The 13,379-nt window shown below is 55.8% G+C and overlaps 1 protein-coding gene across 9 annotated transcripts in view; it reads left to right on the top strand.

Annotated features, from left to right (window-relative positions):
• Window positions 1-13,379, top strand: part of CABCOCO1 (ciliary associated calcium binding coiled-coil 1) — an 82,493-nt gene that overhangs the window by 9,199 nt on the left and 59,915 nt on the right. Inside the window, exons 1-2 of one of the 9 annotated variants that reach the window (XM_038411831.2) lie at window positions 6,347-6,466; window positions 13,152-13,261. In XM_038411831.2, coding sequence (XP_038267759.1) covers window positions 13,191-13,261 — 71 coding nt within the window. In that variant the 5' untranslated portion in view covers window positions 6,347-6,466; window positions 13,152-13,190. Of the gene's footprint in view, window positions 1-6,346; window positions 6,479-6,542; window positions 6,853-7,940; window positions 8,080-10,438; window positions 10,541-13,144; window positions 13,266-13,379 lie in introns of those variants that run through there. The other 8 variants (XM_038411832.2, XM_043518920.1, XM_043518924.1 and 5 more) reach the window with 8 other exon arrangements.

Consider the following 13,379-nt stretch of genomic DNA (forward strand, 5'->3'; position numbering starts at 1 on the left):
GGGATGGGAGCTCTGGCGGCGGGGTCACGCGGGTGCTGTGGGGGTGGGGGCTGACGCGGGGGATGGGTGCTGTGGGGGAAGGGGGCTGACGCAGGGGATGGGGGCTGTGGGGGTGGGGGGCTGACGCGGGGGATGGGGGCTGTGGGGGGCTGATGCAGGGGATGGGGGGTGACGCGGGGGATGGGAGCTCTGGCGGCGGGGTCACGCGGGTGCTGTGGGGGTGGGGGCTGACGCGGGGGATGGGTGCTGTGGGGGAAGGGGGCTGACGCAGGGGATGGGGGCTGTGGGGGTGGGGGGCTGACGCGGGGGATGGGGGCTGTGGGGGAAGGGGGGTGACGCGGGGGATGGGAGCTCTGGCGGCGGGGTCACGCCGGTGCTGTGGGGGTGGGGGTGACGCGGGGGATGGGGGCTGGGGGGGGAAGGGGGGTGACGCGGGGGATGGGGGCTGTGGGGGTGGGGGCTGAGGCGGGGGATGGGGGCTGTGGGGGAAGGGGGCTGACGCAGGGGATGGGGGCTGTGGGAGAAGGGGGCTGACGCGGGGGATGGGGGCTGTGGGGGTGGGGGGGTGACGCGGGGGATGGGGGCTGTGGGAGAAGGGGGCTGACGCGGGGGATGGGAGCTCTGACGGCGGGGTCACGCGGGTGCTGTGGGGGTGGGGGGGTGACGCGGGGGCTGGGGGCTGTGGGAGAAGGGGGCTGATGCGGGGGATGGGGGCTGTGGGGGTGGGGGGGTGAGGCGGGGGCTGGGGGGATCCCGAGAGGTGCTAGGGCGGATCGATGGGGGCTGTGGGAGAAGGGGGCTGATGCGGGGGATGGGAGCTCTGGCGGCGGGGTCACGCGGGTGCTGTGGGGGTGGGGGTGACGCGGGGGATGGGGGCTGTGGGAGAAGGGGGCTGATGCGGGGGATGGGGGCTGTGGGGGTGGGGGCTGACGCGGGGGATGGGTGCTGTGGGGGAAGGGCGGTGACGCGGGGGATGGGTGCTGTGGGGGAAGGGGGCTGATGCGGGGGATGGGGGCTGTGGGGGAAGGGGGGGTGACGCGGGGGATGGGAGCTCTGGCAGCGGGGTCACGCGGGTGCTGTGGGGGTGGGGGGGGTGACGCAGGGGATGGGTGCTGTGGGGGAAGGGGGCTGATGCGGGGGATGGGGGCTGTGGGAGAAGGGGGGTCACGCGGGGGATGGGAGCTCTGGCGGCGGGGTCACGCGGGTGCTGTGGGGGTGGGGGGCTGACGCGGGGGATGGGGGCTGTGGGAGAAGGGGGCTGACGCGGGGGATGGGGGCTGTGGGGGGCTGACGCGGGGGATGGGGGCTGTGGGGGAAGGGGGGTGACGCGGGCGATGGGTGCTGTGGGGGAGGGGGGCTGACGCAGGGGATGGGGGCTGTGGGGGTGGGGGCTGAGGCGGGGGATGGGGGCTGTGGGAGAAGGGGGCTGATGCGGGGGATGGGGGCCTGTGGGGGTGGGGGTGACGCGGGGGGATGGGGGCTGTGGGAGAAGGGGGCTGATGCGGGGGATGGGGGCTGTGGGGGGCTGACGCGGGGGATGGGGGCTGTGGGAGAAGGGGGCTGATGCGGGGGATGGGGGCTGTGGGGGTGGGGGTGACGCGGGGGATGGGGGCTGTGGGGGAAGGGGGGTGACGCGGGGGATGGGAGCTCTGGCGGCGGGGTCACGCGGGTGCTGTGGGGGTGGGGGGGTGACGCGGGGGCTGGGGGCTGTGGGAGAAGGGGGCTGATGCGGGGGATGGGGGCTGTGGGGGTGGGGGGGTGAGGCGGGGGCTGGGGGGATCCCGAGAGGTGCTAGGGGGGATCGATGGGGGCTGTGGGAGAAGGGGGCTGATGCGGGGGATGGGGGCTGTGGGAGAAGGGGGCTGATGCGGGGGATGGGGGCTGTGGGAGAAGGGGGGTGACGCGGGGGATGGGAGCTCTGGCGGCGGGGTCACGCGGGTGCTGTGGGGGTGGGGGGGTGACGCGGGGGATGGGGGCTGTGGGGGGGGGGCTGACGCGGGGGATGGGGGCTGTGGGGGCTGACGCAGGGGATGGGTGCTGTGGGAGAAGGGGGCTGACGCGGGGGATGGGTGCTGTGGGGGTGGGGGTGACGCGGGGGATGGGGGCTGTGGGAGACGGGGGCTGATGCGGGGGATGGGGGCTGTGGGAGAAGGGGGCTGATGTGGGGATGGGGGCTGTGGGGGTGGGGGCTGAGGCGGGGGATGGGGCTGTGGGGGAAGGGGGGTGACGCGGGGGATGGAGCTCTGGCGGCGGGGTCACGCGGGTGCTGTGGGGGTGGGTGGGGCTGACGCGGGGGATGGGTGCTGTGGGGGTGGGGGCTGACGCGGGGGATGGGGGCTGTGGGAGGAAGGGGCTGATGCGGGGATGGGGGCTGTGGGAGAAGGGGGCTGATGTGGGGGATGGGGGCTGTGGGGGAAGGGGGGTCACGCGGGGGATGGGGGGCTGGGGGGGAAGGGGGTGACGCGGGGGATGGGGGCTGTGGGAGAAGGGGGCTGATGCGGGGGATGGGGGCTGTGGGGGTGGGGGCTGACGCGGGGGATGGGTGCTGTGGGGGGGTGGCGCGGGGGATGGGGGCTGTGGGAGAAGGGGGCTGATGCGGGGGATGGGGGCTGTGGGGGTGGGGGGGGTGAGGCGGGGGCTGGGGGCTGGGGGGATCCCGAGAGGTGCTAGGGGGGATCGATGGGGGCTGTGGGAGAAGGGGGCTGATGCGGGGGATGGGAGCTCTGGCGGCGGGGTCACGCGGGTGCTGTGGGGGTGGGGGTGACGCGGGGGATGGGGGCTGTGGGAGAAGGGGGCTGATGCGGGGGATGGGTGCTGTGGGGGTGGGGGCTGACGCGGGGGATGGGTGCTGTGGGGGAAGGGCGGTGACGCGGGGGATGGGTGCTGTGGGGGAAGGGGGCTGATGCGGGGGATGGGGGCTGTGGGGGAAGGGGGGTGACGCGGGGGATGGGAGCTCTGGCAGCGGGGTCACGCGGGTGCTGTGGGGGTGGGGGGGTGACGCAGGGGATGGGTGCTGTGGGGGAAGGGGGCTGATGCGGGGGATGGGGGCTGTGGGGGTGGGGGGGTGACGCGGGGGATGGGAGCTCTGGCGGCGGGGTCACGCGGGTGCTGTGGGGGTGGGGGGCTGACGCGGGGGATGGGGGCTGTGGGAGAAGGGGGCTGACGCGGGGGATGGGGGCTGTGGGGGGCTGATGCGGGGGATGGGGGCTGTGGGGGAAGGGGGGTGACGCGGGCGATGGGTGCTGTGGGGGAAGGGGGCTGACGCAGGGGATGGGGGCTGTGGGGGTGGGGGCTGAGGCGGGGGATGGGGGCTGTGGGAGAAGGGGGCTGATGCGGGGGATGGGGGCTGTGGGGGTGGGGGTGACGCGGGGGATGGGGGCTGTGGGAGAAGGGGGCTGATGCGGGGGATGGGGGCTGTGGGGGTGGGGGTGACGCGGGGGATGGGGGCTGTGGGAGAAGGGGGCTGATGCGGGGGATGGGGGCTGTGGGGGTGGGGGTGACGCGGGGGATGGGGGCTGTGGGGGAAGGGGGGTGACGCGGGGGATGGGAGCTCTGGCGGCGGGGTCACGCGGGTGCTGTGGGGGTGGGGGGGGTGACGCGGGGGATGGGGGCTGTGGGAGAAGGGGGCTGATGCGGGGGATGGGGGCTGTGGGGGTGGGGGGGGTGAGGCGGGGGCTGGGGGGATCCCGAGAGGTGCTAGGGGGGATCGATGGGGGCTGTGGGAGAAGGGGGCTGATGCGGGGGATGGGGGCTGTGGGAGAAGGGGGCTGATGCGGGGGATGGGGGCTGTGGGGGAAGGGGGGTGACGCGGGGAATGGGAGCTCTGGCGGCGGGGTCACGCGGGTGCTGTGGGGGTGGGGGGGTGACGCGGGGGATGGGGGCTGTGGGGGAGGGGGCTGATGCGGGGGATGGGGGCTGTGGGGGGCTGACGCAGGGGATGGGTGCTGTGGGAGAAGGGGGCTGACGCGGGGGATGGGAGCTCTGGCGGCGGGGTCACGCGGGTGCTGTGGGGGTGGGGGCTGACGCGGGGGATGGGGGCTGTGGGAGACGGGGGCTGATGCGGGGGATGGGGGCTGTGGGAGAAGGGGGCTGATGTGGGGGATGGGGGCTGTGGGGGTGGGGGCTGAGGCGGGGGATGGGGGCTGTGGGGGAAGGGGGGTGACGCGGGGGATGGGAGCTCTGGCGGCGGGGTCACGCGGGTGCTGTGGGGGTGGGGGCTGACGCGGGGGATGGGTGCTGTGGGGGTGGGGGCTGACGCGGGGGATGGGGGCTGTGGGAGAAGGGGGCTGATGCGGGGGATGGGGGCTGTGGGAGAAGGGGGCTGATGTGGGGGATGGGGGCTGTGGGAGAAGGGGGTGACGCGGGGGATGGGGGCTGTGGGGGAAGGGGGGCTGACGCGGGGGATGGGGGCTGTGGGAGAAGGGGGCTGATGCGGGGGATGGGGGCTGTGGGGGTGGGGGGGTGAGGCGGGGGATGGGGGCTGTGGGGGAAGGGGGGTGACGCGGGGGATGGGGGCTGTGGGAGAAGGGGGCTGATGCGGGGGATGGGGGCTGTGGGGGTGGGGGGGTGAGGCGGGGGTGGGGGCTGGGGGGATCCCGAGAGGTGCTAGGGGGGATCGATGGGGGCTGTGGGAGAAGGGGGCTGATGCGGGGGATGGGAGCTCTGGCGGCGGGGGTCACGCGGGTGCTGTGGGGGTGGGGGTGACGCGGGGGATGGGGGCTGTGGGAGAAGGGGGCTGATGCGGGGGATGGGGGCTGTGGGGGTGGGGGCTGACGCGGGGGATGGGTGCTGTGGGGGAAGGGGGGTCACGCGGGGGATGGGAGCTCTGGCGGCGGGGTCACGCGGGGGCTGTGGGGGTGGGGGTGACGCGGGGGATGGGGGCTGTGGGGGAAGGGGGGTCACGCGGGGGATGGGAGCTCTGGCGGCGGGGTCACGCGGGGGCTGTGGGGGTGGGGGTGACGCGGGGGATGGGGGCTGTGGGGGAAGGGGGGTCACGCGGGGGATGGGAGCTCTGGCGGCGGGGTCACGCGGGTGCTGTGGGGGTGGGGGGGTGAGGCGGGGGCTGGGGGCTGGGGGGATCCCGAGAGGTGCTAGGGCGGATCGATGGGGGCTGTGGGGGTGGGGGGCTGACGCGGGGGATGGGGGCTGTGGGGGTGGGGGGCTGACGCAGGGGATGGGTGCTGTGGGAGAAGGGGGCTGATGCGGGGGATGGGGGCTGTGGGGGGCTGACGCAGGGGATGGGTGCTGTGGGAGAAGGGGGGGTGACGCGGGGGATGGGAGCTCTGGCGGCGGGGTCACGCGGGTGCTGTGGGGGTGGGGGCTGACGTGAGGGATGGGGGCTGTGGGAGAAGGGGGGTGGCGCGGGGGATGGGTGCTGTGGGGGAAGGGGGGTGACGTGGGGGATGGGGGCTGTGGGGGAAGGGGGGTGACGCGGGGGATGGGAGCTCTGGCAGCGGGGTCACGCGGGTGCTGTGGGGGTGGGGGGGTGACGCAGGGGATGGGTGCTGTGGGGGAAGGGGGCTGATGCGGGGGATGGGTGCTGTGGGGGTGGGGGGGTGACGCGGGGGATGGGGGCTGTGGGGATGGGGGGCTGACGCAGGGGATGGGGGCTGTGGGGGAAGGGGGGTGACGCGGGGGATGGGGGCTGTGGGGGTGGGGGGCTGACGCGGGGGATGGGGGCTGTGGGGGAAGGGGGGTGACGCGGGGGATGGGGGCTGTGGGAGAAGGGGGCTGATGCGGGGGATGGGGGCTGTGGGGGTGGGGGGGTGAGGCGGGGGCTGGGGGCTGGGGGGATCCCGAGAGGTGCTAGGGGGGATCGATGGGGGCTGTGGGAGAAGGGGGCTGATGCGGGGGATGGGAGCTCTGGCGGCGGGGTCACGCGGGGGCTGTGGGGGTGGGGGGGTGAGGCGGGGGCTGGGGGCTGGGGGGATCCCGAGAGGTGCTAGGGCGGATCGATGGGGGCTGTGGGAGAAGGGGGCTGACGCGGGGGATGGGGGCTGTGAGGGAAGGGGGGTGACGCGGGGGATGGGGGCTGTGGGGGAAGGGGGGTCACGCGGGGGATGGGAGCTCTGGCGGCGGGGTCACGCGGGGGCTGTGGGGGTGGGGGTGACGCGGGGGATGAGGGCTGTGGGGGAAGGGGGGTGACGCAGGGGATGGGGGCTGTGGGGGAAGGGGGGTCACGCGGGGGATGGGAGCTCTGGCGGCGGGGTCACGCGGGTGCTGTGGGGGTGGGGGCTGACGCGGGGGATGAGGGCTGTGGGGGAAGGGGGGTGACGCAGGGGATGGGGGCTGTGGGGGTGGGGGGTGAGGCGGGGGCTCGGGCTGGCGGGATCCCGAGAGGTGCTAGGGCGGATCGCGCTCCCGGGAAGCGCCTAGCGGGGCCGCTCCTCTCCCGGCCCTTAACGCCGCCCCCGCCGCCTCCCCGGGCAACGCAGAGACGCGCGGCCCGCCCGGCGAGGCGGCCAAGGTAGGAGGCAGGTACCGGCTCCGCTCCCCACCCCTTAGCGAGCGTCCGCTGCCCCCAGCCCCCTCCGCCGGCCCCCGTTATCCCCGCCCTCGGGAGGCAGCGCCTGTGGGCCGGGGCGTCACGGCAGCCTCCCGCTCACCGGCACCATCTCCGCGCGGCGGCCCCCCACGCCGGCTCCCCGGGCGGGTTTGCAGCGGCAAGTCTGCCGGGGTGCCCGGAGCGCCGCGCGCTGGGTGCCAGAGCTGGGGGCGGTCCCAGGCTTGGTTCTGACACTCAGCGTGCAAGGCCTTAGCCCCGCAGCCAGGCCTTGCTATCTCAGCTGCCTCCTGCCCGTGAGGAGCTTGCCCCCCCGTGTGCTTTGCAGGAGGCAGGACTCTTGTCATGAGGTCGGCCAGCAAGTGCTCACGCCTTTTGTTTAGTAATCTGTTGACAAGTCAGACCCTGTTTATTTAAACCTTTGAGTTCTCCAGTTAGCTGCACAAAAGGGGAAAAAAAAGAAGAGTGTATGCATTAAAAATCTTGGTGAAAATGAAATGGAAGTATTATGCATGGTATAGACTTGTAATATGTACAATAAAGAGAGTTTAAGAAGAACACACAGGCACATACACAAGGTGGGAAATTCCCATACCAAAAACTTTTCTAAAACCAGTTGAGGTTGCTAATGGACAACTCTGTTAATTTACCGATTGCCTCATTAAAAGAGAGGAAATGACTAGCTAAGGTTATCAGCGTTAAGGTTGGGCTGTGATAAAGTAACTTTACTTCATACTTAATAGGAACTAATTATTCCTACTGTGTGGCTGTAAAATGTATAATGTCTTTAACTATAGTTGCTTTTAAGTGCTTGTGAATTTGTAAATTATGTGTTAGGTAAGTCTGTTGTTACTCAGCACCTTTCATTGGTTTTTAAATGAAATTTTTGTAATATATGTTTAGTGTACTCGATACAAACTGTGTCCTTTATAGACACTTCTCAATATACAGATTTTTCTTGGTTTATTCATGCTGAGGGATGCATCTTAATTTTTAAAATTTCATTGTTGGTCTGAGTGAAATGCACGCAGTTTTATTTTGTGACATGAACAGTATGGGAACAAGATTAGATTTATCACAGATCATATTATATTTTTGTCTCCATGTAATCCCTTCATTGATTTATGTACCCAAAGCCTTCTAGGGAGTTTCACAAATCCTCACAACATTCCTCCTGAATGCTCTTTTTTTCTACACTAGATCTCGGATTTGGCTGATAGATGTGTAATTTCACAGGTAGACGCAAACTCTCTATGGACTGCATTTCAGAGAAAGCTCAAGAGTACACGTTATTCCTCTTTAGGTCGACATTAGCTTAAATTCAGACTTTTTACCTCCAAATCCATGTATTTCAGATGGTATCATGAGATTTTGCTAATTCTGTCCATTCTGGGGCCGTATTTCACCCCAAATGCCTTAATGTGCAGATTCCATGTCCTTCTCTGAAGAGCATTAGAAAATAAACTTGATCTTCATTTCAGTCAGAGGTGTTGGTTTCAGATGTTTAAATGCATGAATAAAGTTAAATTCCTCAAAATTGCGAAGTGGAGCAGAAGGAAGATTTCGCCTATAAAAAGGTAAGTGCTGACAACACTTTATGACATGTCAGCTTGACCTGTTTCACTGACAGGTTTCAGAGTGGTAGCTGTGTTAGTCTGTATCAGCAGAAAGAATGAGGAGTACTTGTGGCACCTTAGAGACTAACAAATTTTTTGAGCATAAGCTTTCGTGGGATAAAACCCACTGCATCAGATTCATGCAGTGGAAAATACAGTAGGAAGGAAGGAAGAGAGAGAGAGAGAGAGAGAACATTAAAAATGGGGGTTGCCATACCAACTCTTAAGAAGACCAATCAATTAAGGTGGGCTATTATCAGCAGGAGGAAAAAAAAACTTTTGTAGTGATAATCAGGATGGCCCATTTCAAACAGTTGACAAGAAGGTGTGAGTAACAGAAGGGGGAAAATTAGTATAAATTTGTTAGTCTCTAAGGTGCCACTAGTACTCCTTTTCTTTTCCTGGGGAAATAGTTTTTAGTTAATGTAATGACTCATCCACTCCCAGTCTTTATTCAAGCCTAATGGACACAAATCAGACGTCAAGAATTATAACATTCAAAAACCAGTTGGAGAACACTTCAACCACCCTGGACACTCAATTACAGACCTAAAAGTCACAATTATTCAACAAAAAAACTTCAAAAACAGACTTCAATGAGAAACAGCAGAACTGGAATTAATCTGCAAACTGGACACATTAAATTAGGCTTGAATTTATAATGATACCTTGACATCTTTAGGCACTCAGACTCTGTGGTGAAGGGTTGATATACAAAACTCTAAGATTCTTTCTCACTTTGATAGTGGAAATTTAAAAAGCCCATGTTGAAGGAAATCCTCTTCTTCTGTAAAATGTATTACTAAATATTCTAGTGTTTTATGAGAGATTTACATACTTTCCAAAATATTACTTTTCCTTATATTAGTATCTGTAAACAGCTTGGTCGGGAAAACAGCAAAAAATTGGTATGATTCAATCAACTAAATTGTGGTTTAAAATAAGTATACTATACAGAAGAAGGTAACTTGTAGAAAATATATTGTATTTGAAATATATCACAGAAGTATTTTCTTTTTATACAACTTTATAACAATTCTTATAAAGAGTTCAGAGTAAATTTATTCACATAGTCTATTTTTGTTAGGTTTTATAATCTTTTACTCACATTTCTTAGTTCATTTAATGTATTTTAAATTAAGTTTATAATGTATACTATTGTCTCAAGAATTCGTTTGATTACAAACTTGGTGATGTCGTGCATTCTGCATTACATTACATAAGTTCCAGGTTTTGGCTGCATCTAATGTTGTTTGTTATTCATGTGCGCTACATAATACAGGGTACACTGTGCTATTATTTTTACTCTTTTTTATCATCTGCAGGATCTCAAGACACAGTTTTGTTTTAGATTGATTAAACAGTCTTAATTGTTTGACCTTCTAAGAAACACGCAATTATATATTACTGTTTGCAGAAAACACAACATCTAATTCATAAATATCGCAACATACAATATAAACAGGGTCTTATTTCTTCATTTGGTATTTTTATTACTGAGATATCCTTCATTATTTTCAAAGCTGCAGATTGTCTAGTAATAGTAAAAGTTTAATTTCAGAACAAATATATGCTGATCCAAAATCTTCTTGAAATCTAAATTGTGGCATCTCAGAAAAATGCAGTATTTTTTTATTAAAAGGACACAAGTGCTTCTGATATTTTCTGTTTTGTTGATTTCTTCTTTTTATTGTTTTAAATATACACCAAACATATGAGAACAAACTTCCATTTCTTAGTTTATAGGCTTTGTCATTTGCATGTGACACATATATATTTCTCTTTTGAATGGAATTGAAATTAACTTGGCTATTTTTGTTTTCTTCCTTATTTATGTGACAGCAAGAGAAGTACAGTGTTTAAAAATAGTGGCTGTTGATTTTAATTTTCCAGTGGAGACAATGGAGGCTCTCTTAAATCATTATTTAAGAATTGTATGTTGATTGTTTCCTGTAGACAGATTTTGGATTTAAAATATTTGATAGTTAATTTAATAATGAAATGCCTTATAAGGTAGTAATAAGTGGGCTGCAACCTTTTATATGACAGTTGTTTGGCCTCCATTTTGTCCATAGTCATAGCCCCCAGTCTTTCTGTGGCACTGTTTTGGAGGAGGTACTCAGGTTTCTACATGCTTGAGTTACTTGATTTGATCTGAGGTATTTGATGGGTCCGTTTATTTATTAGTGTATTTTTTAAAAAGATTTTCATGGGTGCCCAAAGCATTAGATGAGTACTTTATATTGTAGTTTCATATACATGTGAATCAATAAGTATCTTTGAGAGGTACAGAGACTTTTACATTCATTTTTCTCTGTCTCTTTGAGGGACATAGTTCAGTTTTCTTCCAGGATATCATATCAGTAGTAATTTTCACAGATGTGCCTCATGGATATACCAGTCTGTCGAAAGACCCTCTCTGGTATTACTGATAGTATACTTTTTTAAGCCACCATTCGCTTATTTGTTTTTTCACTTAAGAGCTCGAGCTTTTCAATATTTGATGTTTAACCTTATGACTGTCCTGTAAACATTTTTCTTTGAAAAAAGAACAGGAGTACTTGTGGCACCTTAGAGACTAACAAATTTATTAGAGTATAAGCTTTCATGAGCTACAGCTCACTTCATCGGCTGCATAGAATGGAACATATAGTAAGATATATATATATATATATAAAAATTGGAAGTTACCTTACAAACTGTGAGAGGCTAATTAGTTAAGATGAGCTATTATCAGCAGGAGAAAAAAACTTTTGTAGTGATAATCAAGATGTCCCATTTAGAAAGTTGACAAGAGGGTGGAGCATCATCAAAGATTTAAAACCTATCCTGAAAAATGATTCCTCTCTCTCACAGATCTTGGTTGACAGACCAGTCCTCACTTACAGACAGCCCCCCCACCTGAAGCAAATACTCACCAGCAACCACACAACAAAAACACTAACCCAGGAACTATCCTTGCAACAAAGCCCGATGCCAACTCTGTCCACATATTTATTCAAGTGACACCATCATAGGACCTAATCACATTAGCCACGCCATCAGGGGCTCGTTCACCTGCACATTTACCAAGGTGATATATGCCACCATGTGCCTGCAATGTCCATCTGCCATGTACATTGGAAGCAGTGCAGGCCAAAGGGTGCGCTGGCCGCCGCTTCCAGCAGCTCCCATTGGACTGGAGCAGCAAACTGCGGCCACTGGGAGCTGCGATCGGCCAAACCTGCAGACGCAGCAAGTAAACAAATCGGCCCGGCCTGCCAGGGGCTTTCCATGCACAAGCAGCGGAACAAGTTTGGGAACCACTGGTATAACATTACTAACATAGGAGTAGTTTTTTTCATAATAAATACTTTATTACCATTAAGAATAAAAGCAATTACATATTACTTGTGTCAGAGGGAAGTTTTTATTTTCTTCATTGCTTTCATGCTGTTGAACTGTCTTGAAACGTACTTTAGGTCAATATTGTTACCGCTGGAGACAGTATAAAATGAAAAGCTAAGAAGAATGAATATTATCAACTATAGTACATATGAAAATAGACTAATGCTTAACCAGCAAATATTAGTGTGTCCAGTAGATCTTTGGTACTCATTGCTTGCGGTCCTGTTTTTTACAGCCATAATCAGTTGCCCAGTTACACCATCTCCAAGGTTGTGGAAGTCATGCTACAACTCTGCAGCAGCAGAAGGGGTACTCTTCTGTCTCTCTGGCTATGGGTAGAATTAGCAGAGCACCAGTCCAAAATTGTACTCCCACCTTACCAGTACTCATACTGCCTTGAAGTGTAAATGTCAGTGATGCTGAAGCTTAGCCAACTTTGGAGGCCCTCTTACATTTCTTTGTGTGTGTAACTGAGCACAAACCTTATTCCAGGAGCTTAATCCCATCTCAAGTCAATGAAAAAATCCTTATAGACTTCAGTGGCATTGAATCCTAGAAGTATAAAAATGGATACAATTCATGATGTCTTAGTGCTACTAGCACTTTCTTTTGCTTCAGTACAGAAATATCCAAAAACTATTAGTTGATAAATATTCATTTTGCACAGCAATTCCATTTTAAAAATTTGTAATGATATAGCTTCCATTTTATAGTGCTTTGAATCCTCACAGCAAGGTTGAATCACCGTTAGTGAAATGGTGCTGAACACAGTTTGACCTTGTCTAAGCTTGTGTATGAACTGTGTTCATCACAAGTTCATCTGCACCAATTGCTGCCATTCATTATCAGCAACAGGACATTTTAGTAGTGTAGACTAGCCAATAGATAAGTGTCAGACACTGACAGTGATTTCATAACTTTTCTTGACATCTTGTTTCATTACTTAACTATTCTAATACCAAATTTTTGTTTGCCTACTGATTGACTTCTTAAATTTTCCCACTAAAGTCAATTATATAATCCATTCAAGTATTTCCCTTGACTTGAGAAGACCATTGCATTGTTAATTCATGTTCAGTTTATCATCCACTATCAACCACATATCCTGCTTTGTAATATTTCTGAATGAGTATTTCTTATACGCACCACAGGGGAACAATTGTTCTCAGCATTATGAGTATACATTTTCTTCAGAAAAGTAGTTACATAATTTAGATCATGGTATACATTTTCTATTTTTTTATTGTTAGACTATTAGAAAATCATGTATTTATTTTTAATTGCACAGAATTCAGTTGTCACAAATGGGTTTAGTGGTTAACATGCTACTGAGATGAATAGGGAAAAATCAAGCATTTGTTTTTCTGGGTACAGAGCAAATAGAATGGTCAAGCAGTGTCTCTCTGTAAAAGTTCCCCTTTAGTTTAAGCTGGGTGAACAAGTTATTTTTCATGTATCCACCTAACTTCACGTCCATCCCTAAACACCGTTGCTGTCTTGTGTTGCTAGCAGAAAATTTCTCCTGCATTTGTATTTTGATGTTGGATGAATTATCTTTGTACGTATGTTCTGTAAAGTTCTTTGAGATCAAAAGTGTTATGTAAATTAGATGATTTTTTTTTTAAATACAATCTGTTTTTGTATAGGAAGAAGGCCAAGAACAAGATACTGTAGCTAGAGAGATTATGGCATGGAAGTTTCTTTCTCTTCCCCAAATTAGTGCTTTGTCGGAACAAAATGTAGAAGGGGTTCAAAAGTAAGTAACAGTAATATATAACAGATATAAATAGTGCTGGTGCTTGTGTCTTGGTGAAAGAGAACTTTGTGTGATTTATCAGTTGACTGTTTTTGTTGAAAATGTCAGGAGTGATAAC

Source organism: Dermochelys coriacea, chromosome 7, assembly GCF_009764565.3.
Source record: "Dermochelys coriacea isolate rDerCor1 chromosome 7, rDerCor1.pri.v4, whole genome shotgun sequence".
NCBI classification, from domain to species: Eukaryota; Metazoa; Chordata; order Testudines; family Dermochelyidae; genus Dermochelys; species Dermochelys coriacea.